At 42.1% G+C, this 25,059-nt stretch overlaps 1 protein-coding gene across 7 annotated transcripts in view; it reads right to left on the bottom strand.

Annotated features, from left to right (window-relative positions):
• dnajc6 (DnaJ (Hsp40) homolog, subfamily C, member 6) overlaps nt 1-25,059 on the bottom strand; it is a 36,262-nt gene that overhangs the window by 8,774 nt on the left and 2,429 nt on the right. For 3 of the 7 annotated variants that reach the window (XM_086225073.1, XM_086225075.1, XM_086225074.1), the window contains exons 3-16: nt 21,778-21,922; nt 16,477-16,612; nt 10,275-10,324; nt 9,663-9,811; nt 8,283-8,405; nt 5,931-6,064; nt 4,996-5,190; nt 4,730-4,847; nt 4,411-4,490; nt 4,046-4,239; nt 3,239-3,265; nt 2,093-2,467; nt 1,040-1,183; nt 114-215 (exon numbers count right to left, since the gene is read on the bottom strand). In XM_086225073.1, the coding sequence (XP_086081199.1) occupies nt 114-215; nt 1,040-1,183; nt 2,093-2,467; nt 3,239-3,265; nt 4,046-4,239; nt 4,411-4,490; nt 4,730-4,847; nt 4,996-5,190; nt 5,931-6,064; nt 8,283-8,405; nt 9,663-9,811; nt 10,275-10,324; nt 16,477-16,612; nt 21,778-21,790 (1,840 nt within the window). In that variant the 5' untranslated portion in view covers nt 21,791-21,922. Of the gene's footprint in view, nt 1-113; nt 216-1,039; nt 1,184-2,092; nt 2,468-3,238; nt 3,266-4,045; nt 4,240-4,410; nt 4,491-4,729; nt 4,848-4,995; nt 5,191-5,930; nt 6,065-8,282; nt 8,406-9,662; nt 9,812-10,274; nt 10,325-16,476; nt 16,613-21,777; nt 22,242-25,059 lie in introns of those variants that run through there. The other 4 variants (XM_086225070.1, XM_086225072.1, XM_086225071.1 and 1 more) reach the window with 4 other exon arrangements.

Here is a 25,059-nt window from a genome sequence, read left to right as displayed (position 1 = left end):
GAGGTCAGATATTTGATCCTCATCTATATGGATCTTTCTGTCTTCCTTGATATTTCAGCATCAGCGACTTCCACTGTGTTTCCAGTGTCTCATTCTTATACATGTATGAGTACCTGTATTTGTGGTTGCTGGTCTGTTCCAGTCCCATCCTCCCATTGCATTTTGCTGCTGAATGTTGACAGTTGGGGTGGTGGGTGGGACGGGGGAACTCCGACCTATTCAAGCACAGCAGGGTTTGTCACAGACTGAGCACACAGTGAATGGGAACTGAGAAAAATGAAGTCACACAGCCAGGAAAAATTAAAAGCAACTTTGAGCCTCATGAGAACTGTTGTTAGCAGCTGTGGGATGTCTGGCGAAATTATCCCTGCTCAAGTAAATAGTTATCTACCACCTTTACCTAAAACATATAAAAATAAATGCTCAAAAGCAACATGTACAATTATTTTCAAGTTGCTCAGAGGTTTTTAACTTCTACAAATGTATCAAGCCTGTTTGGCTCTTGTGTCAACTGTAAGATAAACTGTTACAGTGATTAAAATACATACTTGCCTAAACAGGGTTGAACTCATAATAAAAAAAAAAAAATATTGGCTTCAGACCAAGATCAGAATGATAGATTTGGTGAGCTGATGGGGGATGAGTTGTGCTCAGGGATGAAATATCAAGCTTGTGCAGTTTCTATGCCATAAAAATTAAAAGCTGCAAATGCTTCTCATGCAAACATGTTCCAAAAAATTCAGCAGCGATATTTAAAAGCTACCTCTTGCAAAGCCAGTGTCTCGGAGCTTAGGTCATATTTTTGGTGTAGGTCTGTTTTACATGGGTGAAGTATCAGGTTCAAAAAAAGCCATGTCTGTACGACAGATTTACAGCACACTGGGAATCAAAGTGTACATTCCTGCAATAGCGTAGCAGTGGACTTGTAGATATAATATCGCATGCCATACCTTGTGGTGGGACAGACTTTTGAAGTGTGTTTATCTCACCCAGGTTGCTATGTGTCAGTGTGCAGCAGAGGAGAAGAAGCATGCCTTACCAAGGCTTGTGGGCTGCAGGGTGGGGGATGGAGAGCGAGCAGCATGCAAGAAGGGGTCTGGCTGCCCCACGTTACCTGGTCCGAGGAATGAACCCATCACATCTTGAGGCTTAGGCATGGGACCGGCCCCGAAGGGATCGAAGACTGGAGGAGACATCGTCGCTACCATTTAATGTCTTATTCAAAAGAATAAATTTTTTATTTCATTTTATTTTCTAAATATTTGGATGACAGAATACAGTATGTAGTGAAATTCGTTTTTTTTATATAATGGGTTTCAAAAATTTGAGACCAACTCAAAAATATTGTGCCTGAAGACGGTAAAGCCCCCCAGGATGTAGGCGACAGTAAAAGCTTATATATAAACAAAGTGAACCGTTTGTGTGAGCCTGCTGCTGCCTCATGATGCACAACCCTGCAGACGTCTCTGTGCTGAGTTAAACAAATGTGTCACGTAATTCTACGAGTTCAGACTCCCTCTGAGCCAATCAGCGATTTTACTGCAATAATGTCCAACAGCCATCCTGCTCTAGGGCTCCCGTTCATCCAGTGAACGCAACAGTACAGTGTCCATGAACTGGAACGCAGTTTATGACTGCCGCATTGCACCATGGCGATTGAAATCTCAACAAAAAAAACTCCACAATTTTCACATCAGCTGAAAACACCTTTTGGTCTTGTATTGTTACTCTGTCTGTTCTACTTAAAATAGAACTTCTCTCCCAATCTCAGCTCCAACAGCACGGTACTGCTTTGATATCGCAAGGAATATGGACCGACATCCTGAAACTACAACTTCTCTTGAACTACAAGGTCACTGTTGCTGCTGTTGAGTTAAAGGTACATCATCTTGCTTTAAAAAGCAGTTGAAAGCAGCAGAGAAAAGATAATAAAATAAATATTGAGATTAAAAAAAAACCTATCAATTAACAACAATTCCTCTTTAGAAACCTACTGAAACTCAACACAACACATAAAACAACTTAAGAGTACTTTGTGCATTAACACATCTGAGCTAGATTTTTAAATTCAACATGCATTCAAACATCCTACCTGGTGGGGCAGGAGAGGGACATGGCGAGGCAGTATTGGGGACTACTTTGTGTGGTGTTGACTGGGTGGATGAAGGTCCACTTGTTGGCTGTGGTGGAGCCCCGAACAAATCCCCTAGGAGGTCAGTAGTTGCAGCTGCTGTAGACGGAGGCTGAGATGAGGGAGGGCGGTTGACCTCCTCTCCATCCAGACCCAGAAGATCCACTTCCCCGGCTGGAGCAGCGGCCGAAGGCGGCGAAGAAGGGAGGTCAGGTTTGTGGGGGGCTGTGCTGGTGCTGCTTCGCTGGCTAGAGAGAGAGAGCATCTCATCATCTGAGGGCTCACTTTCTTCAACGTGGCCCCGACCATCAGGGCCTCCGTGGGGCCTGCTCGGCTCTGCAGAGTGAGACAGAAATCAGAGGAAATAAGTGGAAGGAAATGAAAGAGGGGAAAGTTATCTATCACCAAACCAGGAGTCAATTAAGAGGAAACAAGGAAAGGATGGGAAACTAAAAAGGTAATCTCTGCTACAAGCATCAGCTATCCTCCTGATACTCCTGCTGTAACGCACAGTGCTGAACACTGCAGTCTACTGCTAGGAGCTGCTTTTGGCTAATGCCAGCTAAAGATGAACAATGAATCTGTATGTACAAGCATCCAATATACAATACTCATAAGAGACATGACTTATGAATCGATTTACATTAATCAGGAGTGATATTTCACTTTGGTAGAACATTTCTCATTTGTACCACTTATGAATCCTACCTTAAAGTGGGAGCCACTAAAAATCAGTTTTTTCTCTTGATATCAACAGATATATTTTCTGAAGTACACAGAAATATATGATGAAAAAAATTGGAGGAATAACTTAAACTAGTGATATACTGAGGTCCCCAGCGTTACTGGTATTTATTAACACCAAGATGTGAAGTGAATGTGTCTACCAAAATGACTTATCACTGCAGAACAGGGCTGAGGTTCAGTTCAATTCAACCAGTACAGATTGTAAACAGTGATTTTCCGATGAGAGAAGATGTGTTTGTCGATGGGATCAATATTTTGCCATAACAGTGTCACGCTCGCAGATATGCACGTGTGATTAAATTGAGGGGTCAATGAACCGAGCCCTGCAAAACTAATGTCACTGTTCCTCTACTGTCTTACCCTCCAGGTCCAAGCCCTCCATCTCATCTTGTAGGAGCAAAAGTAAAAGTTAGTTTGTGAGTTTTTTCATGTAACTGTATGCAAATGTGTGTTTGCCAGGTCTTTGTCCACCACATTGTCCATGCGTTTTTTTCCTCCATTTAATGAGTTATGCAATAAACAATCTAGACACTCAAAAATAATAAAGTAACAGAAGCATTTATTTCTGCTTCCAAAGCCCCTTTCACACTGCACCAAAAACGCGGGTCAACATGGGGTTTTGGGCACTGTGAAAGGGTCAACTCGGCATTCTCAGGTTTCACACAACCTTCCTATCACATCCTGATTTTGACAATGTGTCGCCTGTCAGGCTTTGCCTGTAGCTTCTTCGGCTCCCTTCCAGACTCGCCAAAACACTCCATCCTCCTTCGCTGCATTAGTGCTCAGATATTTTCCAATCTGCGCCGGGTTTGTATGCTTTGCAAAAGAGACAACATTGCAATGCACGCAACGACAACACTAACATTCACCTCGACGGCGTCTATGTTGACGTTTGTTTACGTCTCAGTGTTCCGGCACACGTTTTTTGTGTAGTGATGACATGTCAGCGCAATGACATACAAGAGAGAAAAACACAGGCACACAGGCACGCAGCCCTCACAGCGGGAGTTCAGACCCGGGTCTTCTGGAAGCCTGAATGCAACCAAATGCTGAGCAAACGCGGGTCCAAAAACCCGCGTTGACACACGTTTTTCAGTGTGAAAAGGGTACAAGAGTATGTATGACTACAGTGCCGATGTTTGTCCCCAGTGAGCTTCCTCAAAGTACCGGCAATAGCGAGGGCGTCCTGATGTTCCTGGTGGCAGGAGAAGAGAACATTGGGGCTCAGGTCTTTACAGGGGAACTGTTCCCATGGCGGCGTCAGGTCTTTCTGCTTGTCCACTCCCTCAACCTCCATGTCCAGTATCACATGGAACAGCTGGGGGTACTTCTCAGGGGAGTCACATGCATCAAGTTCTGGTCTGAGAGGAGAAAGAAGGAGAGACAGGAAGCAAAGGAAAACAAAATGGTGATTAAAAAAAAAAACATGTCTGGATAAGCTGATTGAGTCTATGTTAAAAAATAATAATTTTAACATGAAATCTGCAAGGTTTCAGTTTGTGCTGTATTGATTAAAATACAGTGTTTCTTACTTATTAAACTTTAACATAGTAGTTCCGGGAGCAATGAAGCCAGTGTGGAATTGGATCTGGAAAATTTGGGTGTTGGACACCTAAGACAAATCAGAAGAAGTTTGATCCACGTTATGTTAACCTCATTTGCATCAGTCAACAAAGCTACAATTGTCTCTCACTGAAATTTAATAATGTTTGAATTTTTACAAGAATTTCTTTCCACAGTTATTATTATCTGTGGAATAATTTAGGTTACAAAATGAGACTGGAATGGCTGATAGCCCATCAACAAAACCTTGTCAATGCCCATTTTCGAAGCGCCATACATGGCGTGTACCTTGGCTTGCAGACGTCCTCCAATGGTCGACCTCATGTGATAGACAGACACTACAACATCTCCTTGAACGCTTACACCCAGAGGAAACACCACCTTCCCCTCTTGAATCCTGTGCTCTCTGTGAATACAGGGAGGAGACACCAGGGCAGAGACGGAATGAATCAGTTCATTCACTATTTTTGTTTTCCCTCAATGGAAATATTCACTAGCGTCTGTTAGCATCTCACTTTTTCTGAGCCATTTAAATGGTGCTTTGAGTGCCCCACCTCATCCTCTCGTACTCCTGTGCGGTCGTGAAGATCTTCGTCTCTCCGATGAGGACGTCGCAGAAGGGTCGACAGCCGCTGCGCTGCTTGTTGAAGCAGGGTATCGGACTCATGGTGAGGGCCTTGATCGTCAAGGGCTTGGAGTGGGGTAGGCTGGGCTTCTCTGATACCATGCTGCATACATAGCCGATGTACCTGCATGAAGACAGATGAGGATTATTCCAGAAGGTGCTTAGGACTTGGAGTTGTAACTAGCCAGTTAGAAGATAAATAAGAGGTCATTAAACAACAAATAATTTGTCGACTTGTTCTCATAACTTGAGTTCAATAGATGCGGCGTATCATTCATTAGGCATTTCCTACTCAGGAGTTGTAAACAGTTTTCTATCTTGGTTGACATAAATTCTGCTCTACTCTCATCTCATCTTTACTGGAATGATTCTTGTGTGTAAGATGTCTTGGGATCTTGTTAGCGGCTTCCCTGAGAGTGAGGCCTTCATATCTAAATAAGTAGCTGCACCTCAAGTTCCTGCAGCAGACCAGTGCAGAGAAATCAAACACTGTAAATGAAGGTTCATCAGCTGACTGACATTTCCCTGATGTCAACAACATAGTTTTAAAAAAAAAAATCCTGAAAGTTTACACATGAGGTGATTACTTCAGGCTCAGAAAAGGGTTGGATGAGGGTTAATTCAATAAGTAGCAATCTGCAAACCCACCACTAGATGCCACTAGATCCTTCACACTGTTTTTTGCTGAGAAACAGGAAAAAGGAAAGTGAGTAAAATGGTAGGAAGTGTCAAATTTAACTCTCAGTGATGAGCGTCATGGATCTCCTAAGCAGCAACAGCCACAGTTTCCAGTTGCCTCTCTCTCTCTTCTCTTTTACACCCACACCCACACCCACACAAACACAAACGTTTGAGAAAACAAACCTGCGGTGTGAGGGCCAGAGGCCGGAACCTGGTCTCTTGGCGCTGAGTAGCTGCATGGCAGGTACTGGGTTGTTAAAGAGGTGGCAGAAGCAGAACATGGCACACACCAAAACACCTGACGGAGCACGACCATCCTGAAAACACGCGAGGACGGAACAGGCATGTGAAACACTGCACAATCATTGTATTTCAAAGTTTTATTTACACTGGCACGCCCATGACCTCATGGTGTTATATTCATCTGTTAGCTTACAGCAATCACACAATGCAGAGCAAAAGGGCACAGTCTGAATGCAATGAACCTGAATCTTTGTGGTAACAATGCTAAAGCTACAAAATTTGACGTCACAATTCAATGACATTTTAAATTCTAAACCTATGCACACTGCAACTAGGCACCCACAGTAGTATGTACAAGCAGGCTTATAGATTTTGGATTACTTCATGTGTTCACAGTTAAAATTCAGTTTGTTTCAGGAAACAGGGAGATAAAAATACCATGATTTTAGAAAGAACAGTTTCAGAGAGGAAATGCTGGGTAGAGACTATGCAAGAGGGAGCAGCCAAACCGCAAGGACTTGGCAAAAACATGCACTACTACATGCCTGGGTACAGTACTGCTGTCGCTGAATAAGAACTGACAGTAAGTCCAATTGTCAGTTGTTGTTATGCAACAAAACATGCATACTTGAAAGAGTTACAGCTGTATTTTTTTTTATTACTGACATTGCCTGAACACAGAAATCAAGAGTTTATCAATTTCATCTCCATGCCAGTTATTTCTTCACAAATCACTGGACACTTTCACTCAACTTTAAATTCCAAGGCCAGCAGGCGGAACCGCCATGCTCCTCTCCTCTAATTTATCGGTCACATTCAAATCTCTTTTCAATTCAAAGTGCCAAGTAACAACAGAAGTAGAGGAACTGAGAGGACTGAGAGCAGCAAAACAAATATAATGGGAGCAATTTGGCAAGCCTGGAGCTGTGATATACAGTATTTGGAAACATGGAGGATTAACTCTCCAGTGAGAGGAGAGGAAGGATAAGGGATTAAAGTGGGCTTCTGTGACATTTTCTAGTCTGTGCAGCACTTTAGCCTCTGGTTGTTTTTCATTTCTATTGTAGAAACACAAGAAGGTGACAGCTTCACGTTTCATGTCCACATTAATTGAAAAAAAAAAAAAAAAGACCAGCAATATTACGCAGCAACAGAACAATTTATGCAGAAAATGAATCTAATCATGCAACTGTGCTGCTGCTAGCTAGCGACATCAGTAAATCTGTTTGTTGTGACACACTTACATTTCAGTGTTAAAAGGAATTAATTCCTCATAAACAATCATGTAGTTTTCATTTAAACCATAAACAATAAACTATTAATGGATAAGCAGAAAATATTTCTTATATATAGTCTCAACATTTTGTCTCGCCTGCCTATTAATCTTCACACAGAAATATCTCAAAAAGGAAGCTTGATAATCTCCAAGCTCAATATCTGCTTGTGTTGGCAGTCATGTACATTGGACCACAGTGCAGTTAAAATGACATTTTGAAATTTGTGGGAAAACAGTGATTACGTTGTGTTTAATTAGTCTAGCTGGCAGCATATTTGAGATGTGAAGGTTGTGTCAGAAGAAGTAGTCACAACTGCATTAACAGCTTCATCCACCAGGCTGTCAGGATGCTGCGCTCTTCCCTCTGCCTCCCCCCCTCTGTCCCCTCCCCCCGCACTGTAACACACCCATTTACACTGGAACTCCTCCTTGGCTGTTTTTGCACATAAAGACTCGCATTCACTATGTGTTACGTCGCATCACACTCAGCAATCTGTCCTCACACTGCTGTCTGTACACCTCAACGAGCTGCAACCATGTTGCTCTACTTCATCTCAATGAGCTGTCACGATACTGCACCACCGCCACTGTTGTATAAAAAGTTGACTTGATTTTTATGTTTCATTTTTCTGGAACGTCTATTTTTATTATCTTGTTTTATTATCTTACTTTACCCTCTTTTTTCATGCTTTCCTCTAAATGCATGGCGTTAATACCAAGGCAAGAGAGAAATGGATTTTTGACTCTTCTGCATGTCTTGACCTGAAATTGACAATAAAAATCTTGAATCTACCTAACATAGAGGAGGGCGGCATGAGAGAATAAAAACAGGTCCCCAGTTAACAAAAGGGGCTTTCACAGTACCTGCATTTCTGGTAAATGAGAGGAACCCTCACCAGGAAAGAAAGGGGGATTAGAGAGTTGCCTGTAAATCCTAATTGACTCCATTTTGTTGACTGTGCAATTGAATCAAATAGAAACTGGACAACAGAATTATGAGACTGCCACTCTCTTACCGAGCAGGTGATGACACACACATTCTTGGGATTCTGTTTGAGCCAGTTGTGCATATTCTTACACACAGCAAACAGGTTGTGGAGGCTTGGTGCTTGGCGAGAAGGCCAATTACACTCTGAAACCTGGTAAGAGATTGACGCAGGAAAGAAGAGATGGAAAACCAGGAGAGTCAGAGAAATAAAATGGTGCGGAGAGAAAAGAGAGATAAGTTAAAGAAGAGGCAGTGAGGAAGGAAGGAAGGAAGGAAGGAGGCAAAACAGACAGAAAGAAACAAAAGTTGGAAAAACAAAACATAAATCAGGAAGGGAGGAGAATGAGAGTTGGCAGTTAGCAACAACACTGCTGCTGCAGCAGCAGAGCAACACAACACACCAGCTGCCACGATGAGTCATCTGCTGATACACCAACTTGCACTAACAGACAGAGGGCCGTATTAGCTGTTAACTCCACAACTGCCTTGCGTGTCTCTGCTGGAGGGAGGCGGCCTTTAATCTGCACAAATCCCACTCATGCCTTCACTTCAATAAACAGACAGAGAATTTAAATTCAAATTATATAAGTGGTGTTTTTTGCTTAAAGGATATGTTTTAATCTTGAAGGGCTGGTAGGAGTAGGAGCTCCATTTGAAATGTAAGATGTGCATTTCTAATATCAGTTGGTAATTCTGTTATTAAAATGTAGGGGGATTTTTTTGTATAAAAAAAAGCATCATCAATATCTGAAATTCCTCATTCTCTTTTATTATAGTTTTTTAACCTTTATTTATTCAAGGGTTATTCATTGAAGGTGCTATTAAAAACATCATTATATTTCATAAATTAAAAGTTTTGCCAATGTTGTCATTTTGAGTAAATAAATTCAGGTTGAAACAACCAGCGAAATCTCCTGGTGTCTTTTATTCACCGTAGGAATTACAAAGACGTATGACGACGTTACGTCACAAATGTCTGCGCTGCTCTCACATTCAATTTAAATATGAGCAAACTTACAAAGAAACGCCAAGTCCGTTGTTACGTATTTTTGCCAGGTTAAAGAATGAGCAATTTTCTAAGGAGTTGGTGGCCTAAACCAGTGAATTAAAAAAAAGAAATTCAGTGGACGTGAGATGCTTTACACTGATGCTGCGAGACAGTTTGGTGTGAGTGGACAAAGCTTCTTACAGCAGCTTTAATGACAGAGGACTGGAGAGCAATTACAGGCTGATTGTCCAAATCTAACTGAGGGGTTCACTTGATTCTTTATGAGACAATTTTGTTAACAGCCTGTAATTAGAACATATTTGGGGTTACAATAATCAAGGGAGTGGAGACGCTAATAAGTAGCAACAGCAAGTAGTAAAAAAAAAATGACTTCATCTGCAGAGGCAGCGCCATGCTCACCCTGTTGGAGAATTTGGCACCCCGGTAGTTGCGCTGTGATAGGTTGAATACAGTGTAGTGGTCGGCATGGCGACTGTCCAGGAAGGACCGGATGTCCTCTACATGGTTCTGGTAGCCAATCTGTACGGACTCTGCTGGGTAAGTCATCACTGAGAGAAAGAAAATGAAATTAGCCTCTAGATGAGATGTTTCGGTTCATGCACCACCACCACAATAGTCACATATCCAACAAATGCCCTTCGTCTTTTGTCCTGTCCCATTATTCTGCTAAAAAAGGGGATCTTGAATATGAAATATAGCGAGAAGATTCAAGCATGACTATCTGTGTTTCTGCACAATAGAGGCCTTCAGGTGCCAAATGTCCTCTGGAGGTCACACGGCTGCTTCACACTGATGATGAGCATGTAATGCTGAAGGCAAAATTGAGGATGAGAGTGGAGGACAGAGGGGAGGCTGCGAGGGCAAATGTCTGTCTCTTTTGTGTTCACACACACACACACACACACTGTGCACTTTAACACTTTGTATGTACAGAGTTAAATACAAGTATTTTTGATCATGTGTTGGACAGAATGGGAGCAGACTGAGGCACAATAAAGGTGCGGTGTTTACCTATGATCCGGGATGTGATGTAGGCAATGTCCAGCTCTCCTTTAGTGTACCTGGAACAAACACAGCAACCTTTCAAAACACTTTTACTACTTTTAGACAAAGAGGAAAAGCAAAAACAAAAAACAAAAAAGAAGACCAAACTTTGACCATCAGCTACAATACCACATGTAGTATGGATGTTAGCAAGTCCTCAAACAACCCAGCAAGTTTTTGACATTTGCAGAGGCACAATTTAATGTTTTTGATAATCTGTCATTTCTCTTTTATGTGTGTTTTCACCTTGTCAGTGTGCATATTGTAATTTTCTGGGTGACTGGATGTTTGAAATGAGTTTCTGATTGAGAGAGTTCATTTATGTTTTTTCATTTATTGAGATTCCTGATTGAGTGCATACAGACATTAGAAATGATTTTAAAAATATAATATAAAGATTAATAAAACATGCCTTCTAAAAAATGATGTGCAGTTAAAACATCAAGCAATTTCTGCAAGTGTTACCTCTTTGATAGAGAGGGCAATGGGTCACATGACCCGTTTTGGGTCGGAACCAAGATGGATGCAGGAGGAGGACATGAGGACACAAAGATAAACATGTCCTTCATGTCATCAAAGAGGTGCACATGGTAACTGCCCTTCTTTTGGTGTATTATTTTGTGCAACGTTTCTTCATGTGAATTTACATGAACGATATCACGCAGTTTCCGTAATTTCCATAAGTTGTACTCATGTGCTAGCACGAGAGACCTCACAATGACCAAGAGACGTATATTTAAATGTTTGTCTTATTTATTTTCTTGAAGTTGCAGTAGTGTCTGCTGATGAGAGCGAGAGCGAGAGCGAGAGAGAGAGAGAGAGAGAGAGAGAGAGAGAGAGAGAGCCCAAACCAGTTACATACATACTGTACTTTGTGAATCAGCAATACTTAGCCCAAGAAAAACTGTACATTTTGATGTTCCAGTGGATCAGATACAGTTAGCGCATTGCCTGCTGACAGACAATTTGAGCTTTCAGTTGATCAAATGATGCTCTATTCTTGCAAAAACCCATTAAACAGGAGATCAATAAATAAATATCCACCATTGGAAAGGTTGATCCACTCTTCGCAGTCAGCGTCTCAAGCTGTATGTCATGCATATCAGAGTAATTGGATTCGCCAGGCTTCAGAAGAGAAAGCTTCAATGTGTCTGGCTGCAGGGATGTTTTTCTTTTTTTTCAGACCGGCCACACTCGACTGAACTGACTGGGATCAAAGGGATACCATATGGGAATTCCTCATTTGAGCAGTACTGCCTTTCAATTCCATGTTTAACGACTCCATATGGAGATTTTTAAGTGAACAGCTGCAGTGCACACACATACAAGTAGTCGTGCACCACTGAAGTGACAGGGAAAACTGTAGCGCTGATGCACACGGCGGAGTCCGGGGGAAGGGTTTTATTTAACTACTCATCAAAATGAAGTGTCTTCTTTTTCCCCGAGTTGAGTTTTTGGTTATTATGGAGATGCGACTGTAGATGCGAACCATTGCAACAACACGCCGCTAATCATGCAAAACACGTTAGCAGGATAATGTGTATCATATCAACTTGATGTGTTTGCTTACTGTGAAAATCCCTCGAGCCAGGCTGATCTGGGCCAGTCGTCTCTGCGTGACCATGGGAGGAGTGCCATGTGGCCCTGACATAATCTTAAACCTGCTTATGTAATCCAGTGCTGCTTAACTGCTAGCAGGTATGAACGTCGAGTCGTCGTGTCTTTGGATTTTCTTTACATTTCTATACATTTATGTGATGAACACTAGAATAGATCCAATTGCTTTCTGTCGAACAGGTTTCTAAGTAGCACATGACCCAGAATAAAATGAATGATTAGGCTCATTTTTAACACTATATTTATATTCTGGGACTCCACTGGACTTCCATAGCTTTGTATGATTCAAGGTAATAAAAGGAATAATCGTAGAACGTTGGACAGATTTGTTCTATTGATCGATCTGTACTCCAATACACATATAAAGGATATTTTAATGAGTTTTCAAAATGTTCTAACTTCTTTTTATATCATTATTTTTTCCACAGCCCATGACATGACCATTTTCATATTACATGACTTTTACAGGGTGTTCATTACTCAATATTTGTCCTGCAGCCCAGTGACTCTGAGGTTTGGCATAGCTTCTTTAGAAACTTCTAAAGTCCCACTGTACTCGCTGATCCTGAATCATTTCATCATCATCATACTCTTGAATCACTGAATCTGAATCTTCCTCTTCCATCGATAGATTCCTTTATGGTATCAAACGCTGCAAGACGGTCACTTGAAAACTGGAAGTAACTGCTGTAACTGGGAAATGGGGTCAAAAATTAGGAAAAAATTATAATACTTGATGGTGGATGGATGCAAACCAGTAAAAGAAAGGGAGACGAGGAAGAAAAGAGAATGAGACGAGTGTCTAAGGGGAAGAGGGGGCAGTCTGGGTGAACACCAAGGACAATGTGCCTTTCACACAACCCACAGATCAGCCATTGAGACTCCAGTGCCACTGTGTAAGTCACTGACACAGGAAGCTGTTACCAGGTTGGTCTTACTGCTAAATTTCTTGTGGCCAGGTAAACACACACACGCACGCTCGCTTGCGCGCACACACAAACAGAGTCTGCTTTCAATAATTCAACAAGAGCCTTTTGCTTTGAATACAGATGAGTCCGAGCAAAGGGGAACTGATCGAGTACAGCCGAGCTTGAAAGAGGAACTGGTTAACAATTTTAGTTCGCAGAGCTTTTGCCGTGTATCAAGTACGCTCTGGGGAATTTCAGTTGAAATACTCCGGTGGTTGAGGTCGATAAAAAAAGAATGAAACAGTTTGTTTTCAGAAGTCACACAAAGTCTCTGCCCTGAAAAAAAACTGCTAACCTAGAAAAATCCCTTCAATAAAAGTAAAACACTGTGTAATCTAGAGACTCCTGCCAGTGGGACAAACCAAAAAAATACAATTTTCTGAAGCTCAATAAGAATCCAGCAACTCCAAACACCATCTGAACTTTTAACTGGTAAAAAAAAAAGAGGCTACTCTACATCTGAAATTGAAAATACAAATTCTTCACAGGCAGATTATTTGGCCTCTAATTCTGCATCTCGTGATGTTCACACCTACTCGACTGACTTTCCAACAACATTTAATTTCACCTTTTATAACTAATCTTTCTATGATATTACAGAAATGCGTCGATCTAGATTTAGGTGCTTTAAATCAGATTAATAAACGAGTGTGCCGAGCAAACAGGGTCTTCGCCAGAAGTACCTTCTGGCGAAGACCCTAATTAGATTTAATAAGTTAGACCGTTTATTATGAACCCACCATATAACGACAGTCGTGACTTGGCACATCTTCATGTAGTACCTTGGTTAGCCTGCAAACATGCTAATTAATAGCAAAAAACAAGCTTAGTTGAGGCTAAGGGGGCTGTCATTAATTTGCAGGTGTTCAATCATGAGGTCCTGGACTAAATAAAATTTTGAGATGATAATAATGATACAAGGAAGGTTATTTGAAATCATACGGAGCAGGAAGTGTCTGTCGACTTTCCTGACATTTCATCAAACACCAGGGTCTGGAGATACAGAACCACGGATGGATGTCTGTACAAATGTACGCGCCAAGGTTTCCAGCAGAGATATTCATCACGCTGTAACAAACGTCTGGGATATGACTGGGACGACACGCTCATCAGTGCTTGCAGCTTATTTAGCACCTGAGCACGAAAGTTCCAGGAGCTGAACGTTCTCCTTGGCGGAGGCAGGCGCTCCCTGAGTGCTTTCTAGTTAATTTATGAGGACAATAAACAAGGACACACACCTTTATCCTCAAGAAATCCCTTTCAACTTTTCTGTCTTTTACTTTGTCAGTATAAAGCTATTAAATGTCGAGCAAAAAGTAGCACAATAGCGTCTCTAGTGTGCCAGATAGAAGCTGGATGACAATGATGATGCTAATCACATATAGAGCCACCAGAGGAACCGGTGTGAGCAGTTCAACTGAACTGAGATGCATGATTGTACCTTTGCACATCTACCTGTCCTTTCCGAGGCTTTCAGCTGGTTACTATGGCAGCGTGCCTCCCACCGCCCCATTATCCCAACCTCCTACTCACATATATACAGGAGACAAAAACACACACCACCACACACAAGGCCCTAATGAAATGAATCCTTCTGTATCAGCAGCACACTGGCCACTTGGCACAATGAACTGCCATGAATAATTCAGGCCGGAGAGGAGCGAAAGACAGCAAAGAGAGGGGAGGAAAGGTAGAGACGAGATGAGAGGCGAGCGCAGCTGAAAACAGCAGGGAACGACGGGACCCGGGAAGGCAGAAGAGAGGGGGAGACACAAGAGACGAATAATCTCGATCAAACTTGCTGAGTCAATAGTGAGAGGAGCTGTGTGTGCGTGTTTGTGACAACACAGAGGCCCCTTTGTGGTGCCCTGTACTGATGCCTGTGCACCAACACACTGGGACGACTGAGCTGTGCCAGACTCTGCTGCCCTTCATCCACACGGCTCTGGCTCACATCTATAGCTGCTGCTGCTGCTGGTGCCTCAGTTTACATCCCGAGCCAAAGATAACACAGTAACCAATCATTGTATGTGTTATCCCTTTGATCAATGCATAACAGGTTTTTATTGATGTTGGAGTTTTGGAGTCTTCAAGATTAATTGTGGAGCTGCAACAGCAAATAGAGTCTCGGTAGAAAAAAATAATCTGCAAATGTTTTGATAATTGTTTAATCTTTTCGGTCATTATTTTTCATTCAAAAATGTTTTTGGATCAGACTCACAAATATCGGGATTTTCTGCTTTTTTCCCACATTTGTGACAGAAAACTAAGATATTTGGAGTTCTGGAAGGTTGAGCAACCACAAGAAATACATTGCAGACGTCCTTTAGACCCTTCGAAATTGTGATAAGCATTTTTCAATTTTTTTTTTTCAACATTACGAAACATTTCATTGATAATCTGGAAAATAATAGCTAGTTCCAGCCCTAATTGACCGCAATGAAATCAGGGAAAAACCCAGGCACATCTCTTTCCCACATGCTGGTAGGATAGTCGCAGCAGATGTTTGGGGAAGACTCGCAACATTGTATGTTGCTCCAAATAATTTACTGTTTTTTTGTTTTAAAAAAAAAAACATGTTTCAAGGTGTCACAGACTCTTCGTTCGGTAAGTAATCTGTCAAACCTGTGACAGATCTTAAAATACTAAAGGCGACAATCATGTCTGTGAGATGTGAAATGATTCATACAGCTTTTTTTCTTGCATTGCAACTCTTTTATAACAATTTACATAACTGACACATGTGCAATATCAGGGACTCATTTTTCTGATCATTATTCTTACGAACAGGCCACAAACATTGATGCAAACAACTACACACCAGGGCCTGAGCTGCAGGTGGGACTCCTGTTTGAATATATTTATTGTCCTGCTTGTAAAGCAGTGCCAATACAGTAAGTATGTTATGAAGAAATGTTACAATTTTTTACATTTGCACAGATAATATTGCCGTAACACGAACCAAACCTGGACCTACACCTCCTCTCCAACATCTGCCATGCAGGCAAGCAGAATGCAAGATAAACGTTTTAAAAAATGCTAATGAAGCTAATGCAGGATGACAAACACTCCGCCTGTCTGAATCTTGGCTGATATACTGGAAACAGATCGAGGAGGTTTCTGTACACTTCGATCCATGCAGTAAAAACTCTAGAAATGCTAATAAAGCAAGTCGTGTTGGTGTAAGTCAATGATTGTCATCATGTATCTCCTGATTTTTTTTCCAGAATTTCCTGATTCATTAAAAAAAGGACGTAAAGATGCACAACACAAACTTTAGGGTTATTTATACAAAAGCATGCATGTTAATTTGTGAGCCCTTATATGACCTCACAGATTTTTGCGATCCACCCTTAATAATAAGAGTTTTGGAAGGTGGAAGGAAACTTTCAATACAATATTTTGTGTACTCTGCTCTCCAGGAACACGTAGTGAGTACTTCTTTTCTTGTACTGGTAAATTTTCTGACAGGGCTCACGGCTGCTATTCCATTCTGCTGCTTTATGGAAACAGAAACCTTCCCTTTCACTCATCTAGGCAAAGATGGCCAACTATGTTATTGCTACATATCAATGCAGACTTACGTGGCGACCTGATGCATGACCTTGGTGGAGGTGTCTTTTAGCGTGTCTTTCAGATTGTCCTTGAAATTGCTGAAGAATTTTCCAGCTCCACCCTTCACCATATCCAACAGTCCGCCGCCGTAGTTGGCGTCCATATCTGCAGAGAGAGAGCGAGAGAGAGAGAGAGAGAGAGAGAGAAAGAACCTTTAGCTCATTAAAATCCATCTTGTCTCTCAGCTCGGTACCTGCCGGCTATCGTTTCACTCTCCCTGTTGGATTTCAGGTGAGATTGGACTGTACTGATCCTAACAACTTGATAAATGTAGTTATCAACTGACCAAAGGAAAGAAATAGAGCACATAGATCATGTGTTGCGTCTTCATTGTGAGAACATTATGACCTCATGTAAGATATGATCACGACTATTTGTTGTATAGTTCAGCTCTGATTTATTGCTAATTGCGTCACCTTGCCAATTCTTGCAGCGGCTGAGCATGATATTGTGCTAACGCAAACAGCTCATTATGGTGAGATGCTGTTCAGTTCAAATCTAGTAGCTGCTGCAATTTGTTAGAAGTTATCGGCACTAAAAAATGTGAACTTATTGGCGTTTTACACTTGCGTCCAACCGGACATTCATAAAGTTGTGTGTATACTCAGGCTCAGATGTTACTGTGTCAAAACCTACTTCATGTTCCTCAGCAGAGTGGAGTCGATTCCAGTAAGAGGCTGAGTCATTCTTTCTGACCTGTTTTTACTCTCACTCTAAGTATCTCCTCATAGAGCAGCAGACAGAATGTTTTCCCGGTGTGGTCAGTTCGTGGCGCTATGGAGAGATGCACTGAAGAACAACCTCATCAGCAGACTTTGCCACTTGCACACACATACACACTCATTCCAAACACTCTCACTGAGAAAATCTGCTCTCTATCTCATATTGTCTCTATCAAATGACTTGCCAATATTTGATTCTCTGCTCAAACTACCTTCTTCACTCCATCCTGTCCACCGCATTGGTTGGATTTGTTTAATTAGACCTTTTAGACCTATGTGAACTAAACAAATACTCTGAGACAATAACAGCCACACAGGTACTGGAGTTATTGCAACAATTTTACTTGAGTACATCAATATACACATATAATCTGGGTCTGAGACTTTGTAAGAAGCCAGTTTAGAGAGTTTCAAACTTGGGATGCAGAGTTTGATCGATATTGACATCTCTTTCTCCACTTCAGTCGCTTTTGCATTCTGGGAATTGTAGGATACAGTGATTTTGGAGCTTGACTCAAGCTGTAGGAGTACAAATTGTACTATTTTAACCTCTGCAACTTCATCTTCAGTTAATCTTGTGACACCTTCAACTGGTGTGAGGGTGAGTTACCCTTTCATTCTTCAATAATAGGTATTCTATTCCGGTATCTAACTGGTAAACTTAGTTTCTCTGTTTAAATCTGAAAATGCTTTAGGGGCCAAAGTTTTTTTTAGCTGGTTATGCATGAGAATATCTGAGGTGAGACATTTGGACAGGATAAAACACGCCTGCTACTGCACCAGTGACACATCTTGCAACGGTTTCATTTTTTTGTGAAAATGCTGCACGGATGCTCTGTTCTAAACTATTTTTGTACTATATTTAAATTTGCAGCAGACTATCTGTGCTTAGTAGGAGAACCAGACAGATAGAATTACACGCAGGAAACACTACACACCCAAACGTTCCTTGTTTTTAATGTCCAGTAGGCAGATACCAACTCTTTCCAAACCTACTGTTGAATTAATTAGCGTTTAATTAATATAATTTTTCAGTCATATCCTGGCCTAATTCCATGCAATTACCATTTAACTTGATTTAACATGGAAGCCCAGCAAGTAGTGAGGTCTCTGTCTCCCAGCCAGTGAACAGGACAAAATCCAGCTTGAAATCAAGATCTGAAAGTTAAACTCTTGTCGGTTGAGCTTTTCTGATACCTAAACAGGTGTGGAGGTTGCTGGGATGATGAAGACAGAAGAAATCTGTTTAAAGAAAGCAGGCCGAGAGCTCGGACGACCAACCCCCTCCTCCAGCTCTCACAGAGCCGACCAATCGAAAGCCAGGTGGAGCGAGATGCTTTTGGGAGGAGGTCCGTCCCCCACCGTACAGACTCTTCTCTCACAATATCCGGCACAGTATGAATATGAACAATAAAGCCAGACGGACAAATATGCTGTACTCCATCTTACTGCTGGAACTGCACGACTGCAGTGTTGACCCATGTTAAAATCTGCTTAATTTTAGATGCTGCTGATGAGACAAGGAGGACATGATTAATCATCTACTTTGCTGCTCCTCCAGAGGACTATTCCACTGCTTCCGATGGCAAAAAGTTAGAGGAATGCAAGGAATTTGTAGACAAAAACTATAAAATAATATTAATTGACGATTATTCTTATGGTATTATGTGGAGCAAAATAATACTTTAACTTGAAAAAATGTGACCATTACTTTCTAACATTGTTTTCAAATGCTTCGAGTCACTGTAGACCTGCATCAACTGATTTTTAACCACTTGACACTATTGAAGCAAGATGTAGACAGAACACTGTCTCCTTCGAACCTCTAAAAGCAATACTTCACCTTAAACAAGTGGATTTCCTTTTTCTCCCTTCTTTGTGACTCCACAATGCAGAAAGGGCCAGACGTGCATGTTTAGCTTGAAGCTAACGGCAACTGACAGCTAACAACAGCAACAGCAACAAAACAATAGTAACACTGCCAGAAAATATCTGTCGACAGCTCTCAAGCCCATCATTCGGTATAATTGACACTTAGTAATGCACAAACACTGATTTGAGTTAAAAACAAAAATCCCACAAAGTTCTGCTCTTTCTTGTCACACAATGACATTTGATAATAGAAGAAATATTACCTCCAGCCACCATTATTGACATTCACCATGTGAGAGACCAAGTCATTAGTCCTTCATTTACTCTCCTCTCCTCTCCTCTGCATCTGTGTCTCTGCATGTCTCTGTAGATCCTGCATTCTTGCCTGTCCGTCTATCAAAGGCGGTCTATGTTCCAGTCTGTGTCCAGATGGATGTGGGAGTGTGTGGCGCCAGCTACAGTGACAAACCCGACTAATACAGACACCAGGGGAGGCTCTAATTCAGAGTCTATCAGATTAATACCACTGCAAAGACCCAAGCTTCTCACGGAAATTAGGAAGTGGGACAGCCATGGCATAAAGAACTCTCGGTGTTGCCAGGAAGATCAATGGTTTGAACGTGTCCCCCTCCTTGAGTGCCAAACTTTACCCCTCAATATCTGCCTTTGTGTGAACCGGACAGATGGACACGCAGACAGAGACAAGTACACACATACATCAAAAGCACCATTTGTAAGGCCTGGCGAGCCTGACACACATCTGACACGGGAGAACTTCCCCCACCTTGACCCCCCCTTCCTCCCCAATCCTCTTTCCTCACGGACCCTCCCACCCTCCTCATCCAGCCTCTGCTGTTTCACACAAATGTTTCCTCCCTGGAGGCGACTCCATATAGCTGTGCAGTGAGACGCTCACAGGACAGAGTCAGTCTATTCTGCAGACCTCACATGGATGTAAATTAGCTAGTAAACTTCAAACGCTCACTCCAGCATCATCCCCATTAGCCTGAACTCTGCAGCTGGCTTTCCACCAACACCAGTCATGTGTAATTAAGCACAGTCCGAATAAATGCTGCATACGGAATCACGTATACGGAATAAATAAAATCATATTCTGATTTTAATTCTCATGTTGCTGTGTAAATAACAGTAGAATGACCTGAAGCAGCATCCACAGGTATAGCTGTCATAGTGGCATCAGCAATTAGTAATGACTGTAATAATGAGAAGTACAAGAAAACTACCTCCCCAAAATCTCAGCGTTTGATAGAAAGTTTTAATGATTATTGGATTTAATATTGCAGGTGTCGTTATCATCGATGATATCAATAGAAAATTGTGTGTTAGATTTACTGCATGGAATTGTTTTTGTTTTTTTTAAGTAATAAATGCAACGCTCCTGATAAGATTCCTGCTAAAACTGCAAACGTGACAATAATCTCTGCTTCTGCTGCTTCATGGTTAAACCCAGTTCTGACGAAAACTCTTTGGGATTTGACACTAAAGCCCACATGGAAAAGTTAATAGATGTAATAGGTGATATCGGTCCAAAATTAGCCAGGTTTTTTTGCACGTGCTTTTCACCTTTTCTGTGAGCACGTAGCAATCGGAGGGTTGAATCCCAGACTGTCAGAGTGACACTGAGAAAGAAACTGAACCCCTAATAGCTCCTGATGGGCAGACCGGCGCCTTGCGTGGCAGCCAGCACCATCAGAGCGGGAGCGAAATGCGCAACACTCTGAAGCCTTGAGTGCCGTTACGGTGTAAATACATAAATAAATCCCAGTTACCAATTGATGATGCTATTGACTACTGTCCCTGACGCTGTCATCGATCTAAAATCTAAATCAGCGAGGGCAGTCACCTTTTAAATGGCCCTGTTACTACCTAAGCACACGGTAGCGTAGATCTTCTGACGTATCCTCGCCTGACAGTCAAGCACCAGCTCCTTTTCAGGGTTCTTCTACTGCATTTATATCTAAAAAAGCTGCATCAATATCCCAACCACTGGCTACTGGGAACCGCGATGGCCCGTATTCACGTGATGTTGTGAAAAAGACTAAATAGTTCTTTTTATGTTGATTATTTTTTTCCGAGCCTTGAACAGAAGGAATAATAAAGACAACAAAAACAACATCAACAAACAAAATGTAAACAGTGGCGACAAAAAAAAAACAACAACAAAAAACTATTTACCTAAGAGTATCAGCATTGGCCCACAACCTAAAAATCGGTTAATTCCTAATATTTAATGTGCTTTGTCTAAGTGTGATATTACCTTTTGGTGTAGTTCATGTACACATGCTGCACATGAAGCCAAAGACAAAAGTCTGCCTCATGTAAACTAAAAGCAAATAAAATAAAACAAGGTAAAAATATTATTTCATGCTGAATCTGCCTTATAAAATCAGACCATGTGTCACACAAGCCTTATGGCACAAAGGTATAATAGCCTGCAGTGTGCATCCCTGAAGCCCAGTGTAACCATTAAGGTGGGGCCTGGGAACCACTGGGAACACTGGAGGGGATTCCAGGCATGATTGTATACTTTTGTTAGCCACCGATGTCCACTGTTGCCTCTCACGTAAGCGGCACTGATGTGTAAAGTCACCTCCTACAACTCCAAGTCAGCGCACAATGACCAGAAAAGTTGCCGGGGGCGACGAGGACTCTTACCTGAGCTGTCCATGGTGCTGCAGTCGTCCTCCCTCAGCGGGCCTGCCTTCGGTGCAAGGGTGGCCGCTGTAGAGCCTCCGAGAGTGCCGCCGCCGCCGCTGCTTCCTCTGCCGGTGATGAAGCTTTCTCCCCCGCTATCGACCAACTGCAAAGATTCATAGCCATCGTAACTGGTCTTTTTCTTGTAGGCCCCCAGCAAGCTCATACCCGAAGACACTCAAAGGAGAAATAAGACAAAACAAGCCCCTAAAAGAGGTGGAAGACTCCGCCGCGCCGTCACCGCCGCCACCGCCGCTACTACGACTGCTGCTGCTGGGTGCACCACATGTCCTGGGAGGAGGAGGAGGAGGAGGAGTGGACCACCGGTCTCCTCTGTTTTGTGAGGAAAGAAATATTCGTCCTCTCGCTCTCTCTCTCTCTCTCTCTGCCCGAGTATGTTTCTTGCTATCGCCTCCCCCTTTTCTCAGTGCCGCATATTACTACGACGTTGCTGCTGCTGCTGCTGCTATCGCCTCTCTCCTGGAGGGGAAATCCACCCCAGCACTCGGTCCTGCAGGACTCTGTTTACTGCTGCATGCATTGTTCCCTGCTCCAATCCACTTAAATACCTTGATGTTGTTTTACAAACAACTGATTAAAAATGCAGTTACACGAGAGAAAAAGCAACTGAGCACTGTACAACCAAATCAGAATAATATAATATACCACCGGAGACAAGTTTTTATAAACTATCACTTTAATATTATGATGATAGCGAAGATCTATTATCATTTCGTATCCTATGATGTCATTATATTCATGTCCCTGGAGAGAATTATTAATCAGATGTGGAACAAAGTTTCTATTCCAGTCAGATGTCCCATTTAAATCCACACGTCTCCTGAATTCTAAGCAGCTCTTAGCATCCCGTTATGCTGGTAGATCACCAATATTCTATATTGCATCCAATTTATGTGACTCATCTGATTAACTGACATTTGACAACCAATCATTTCCCCCCCTGGGTGGAGTATTACATCCCATAATAGCTTGTTTAGTCTGACCAACATTCCACACACCAAATAATAATACACAATAGTTGAAATTAGGTGACTCATATTTTAGATTCTGGTTTTAAAGTTGACATGAATTATTAGCCAATTGCCAAAACAGTTGCTGTTTTGTTTTTGTCTGTTAAAAAATATCAAGTTTGGAGTGTAGGCTTTTCAGACAAGTCCGATATGTCAGGAGCGAATTGCAGTTTGCCTCCTTAAAAAAAACACACGTCCTGAGGGTGTGGAGGAATGCAGTGGACACTTGAGTTCATTCATCGAGCCTCAGCTCCTCTGACCTGCTTTTATGAGAATAAACAAGGAGCAAATTATGAGTGTTGGCCTATAATGAGAGTCTTCAGCCGGTCCCCTGGCCTCGTCATAATAGGAGATTAAAATAAGAGGAACAAGACACTCAAGACAACGGCACCAAGGAAACTCGTTCTCTCACTGGCCAATAGTGAATGTTAAATACTGTAAATAATCCCCGTCAAGCCACTGTTTAAGTGCGATTCATTTGTAATTTTTTGGTATGACCATGTCCAGGTCCATGCAGGGCCCAACACTGACCACTGATGGCATGCTTCCTTCCTTGGCCTTGTCCCCTGGCAACAGAAACCCTGCATGGTTCTGAAAAGAGGACATGAGCCTGGGAAACTCTTTTAGGAGAGCAGACGGGAGCTCAAAGCACAGCGGGAACTGAATGTCCAAAAGGGAGGAACGATACCCCCGCCATAACCGGACGCAAAGTTCTGCCGCTCCATTGTTGCAATGGGCTTTCCTGTCCTGCTCCTGACTGTGCCTACCAGTATTTACCCCGTGATGCCCTCCTGAGAGTGAATGTTTAGAATATAGCAGGAAGTAAAGTGCCTGCCTCACAATCTCAGGCCACGACAAGCACAACAACATAAATATATGATCAATATATCAGTTGATTGGCTGACAACAGATACCCTATCAGTTTTTCATCATCTTTCTGCTGCTCGAGCAGTAGGGAATCAGCAGAGGCCTCCCGATGCAACAGTATACTGTGATACTCAACATACTGCAAGGTTTTTTTTCCACCATTTTCAATCGGGAATTATGTCCCTAAAATAAAATCCAGTACAACCTCTCTGATCCAGTTTCAATCCATTTGCAGTAAACCAGCAGCAAAATACCAATACTTGTTAAAACAGCTGTCATAAACCTATGTTGCATGTCCTCAGTTGTATATTACTTTATGAAATATTGACACTTGCTGTTCATGTATAGATACAATATCATCATGAAAACATCTCTAAACTATGGTATATTCAATTTCTCTCCCCCTCCCTAATGTTCCAGTCCCTCGAACACAAGGATTGTGGTCTTTTTTTTAATCATAAATGATAGTGGATTTAATATACTCCCTCCATCCATTCTCTATACCACTTCTGGGTCGGGGGGGGGGGCTGGAGCCTATCCCAGCTGACATTGGGTGAGAGGCAGGGTTCACCCTGGATGGGTCGCCAGTCCATCGCAGGGCCATCGGGAGCAATAAGGGGCTCAGTATCTTGCTCAAAGATACTTCGACGTGGTTAGCAGGGGAAGTGAGGATTGAACCAGCCACGCTACCTCCGAGCCACGCCGCTCCGACTTTAATATACTTCCATTTTGAATTGTTCTTTTTTTTTTTTTTTTCTTTCAAAAGCAAGTACTTCAAATGCACTTATGTTTGGGGCAGTGTTGGCCAACATGTTGAGAGCTTGTGACTGCAGGGTTTATGGTTCAGGCCTCGAAGCTTGCAGAGAGAATGAAGAAGCAGCACTTGCTCCTCCCTCATTACCACCATGGAGGTTTGCTTTTTTACTACTTCCTGGCATTTAATGGATGAAGACACTGAATCGATCGATCAACAGTCCGAAAAAAAGAGCCATGAAAGAACACATCCGCATACTGTGCCAAAGTCTTGTTTAAAGCAGCATGCTGTGTATAGCATGAAGACAGCAAGTGCATGTTCAAGCACTCACAAGCAGGTGCCTTGAGCCAGCAAAGCTGTTTTGTCACTGTTGCATCACATCTCTGTGACTCCAGATTGCAGAAAGAGCCAGCTACGTATATTTGGCATGAAGGCTAATGGCGTCCTGTTGCCACAAAGTGCAAAAAAACAGCAAAAACAACCCGAATATGTTAATTTACAAACTCACAAGCAATTCCACTTCTTCTTTATCCAGCTGTATGTTCAGTAATCCACAGAAATTCGGATTTGAGCTTGAAACAAACACAGTAT

The sequence above is a fragment of the Aulostomus chinensis genome, chromosome 14 (genome assembly GCF_037954235.1).
Source record: "Aulostomus chinensis isolate RoL2024-O1b breed Wild chromosome 14, RoL_Achi_v1.0, whole genome shotgun sequence".
NCBI classification, from domain to species: Eukaryota; Metazoa; Chordata; class Actinopteri; order Syngnathiformes; family Aulostomidae; genus Aulostomus; species Aulostomus chinensis.
This window is presented reverse-complemented; position numbering and strand designations above follow the sequence as displayed.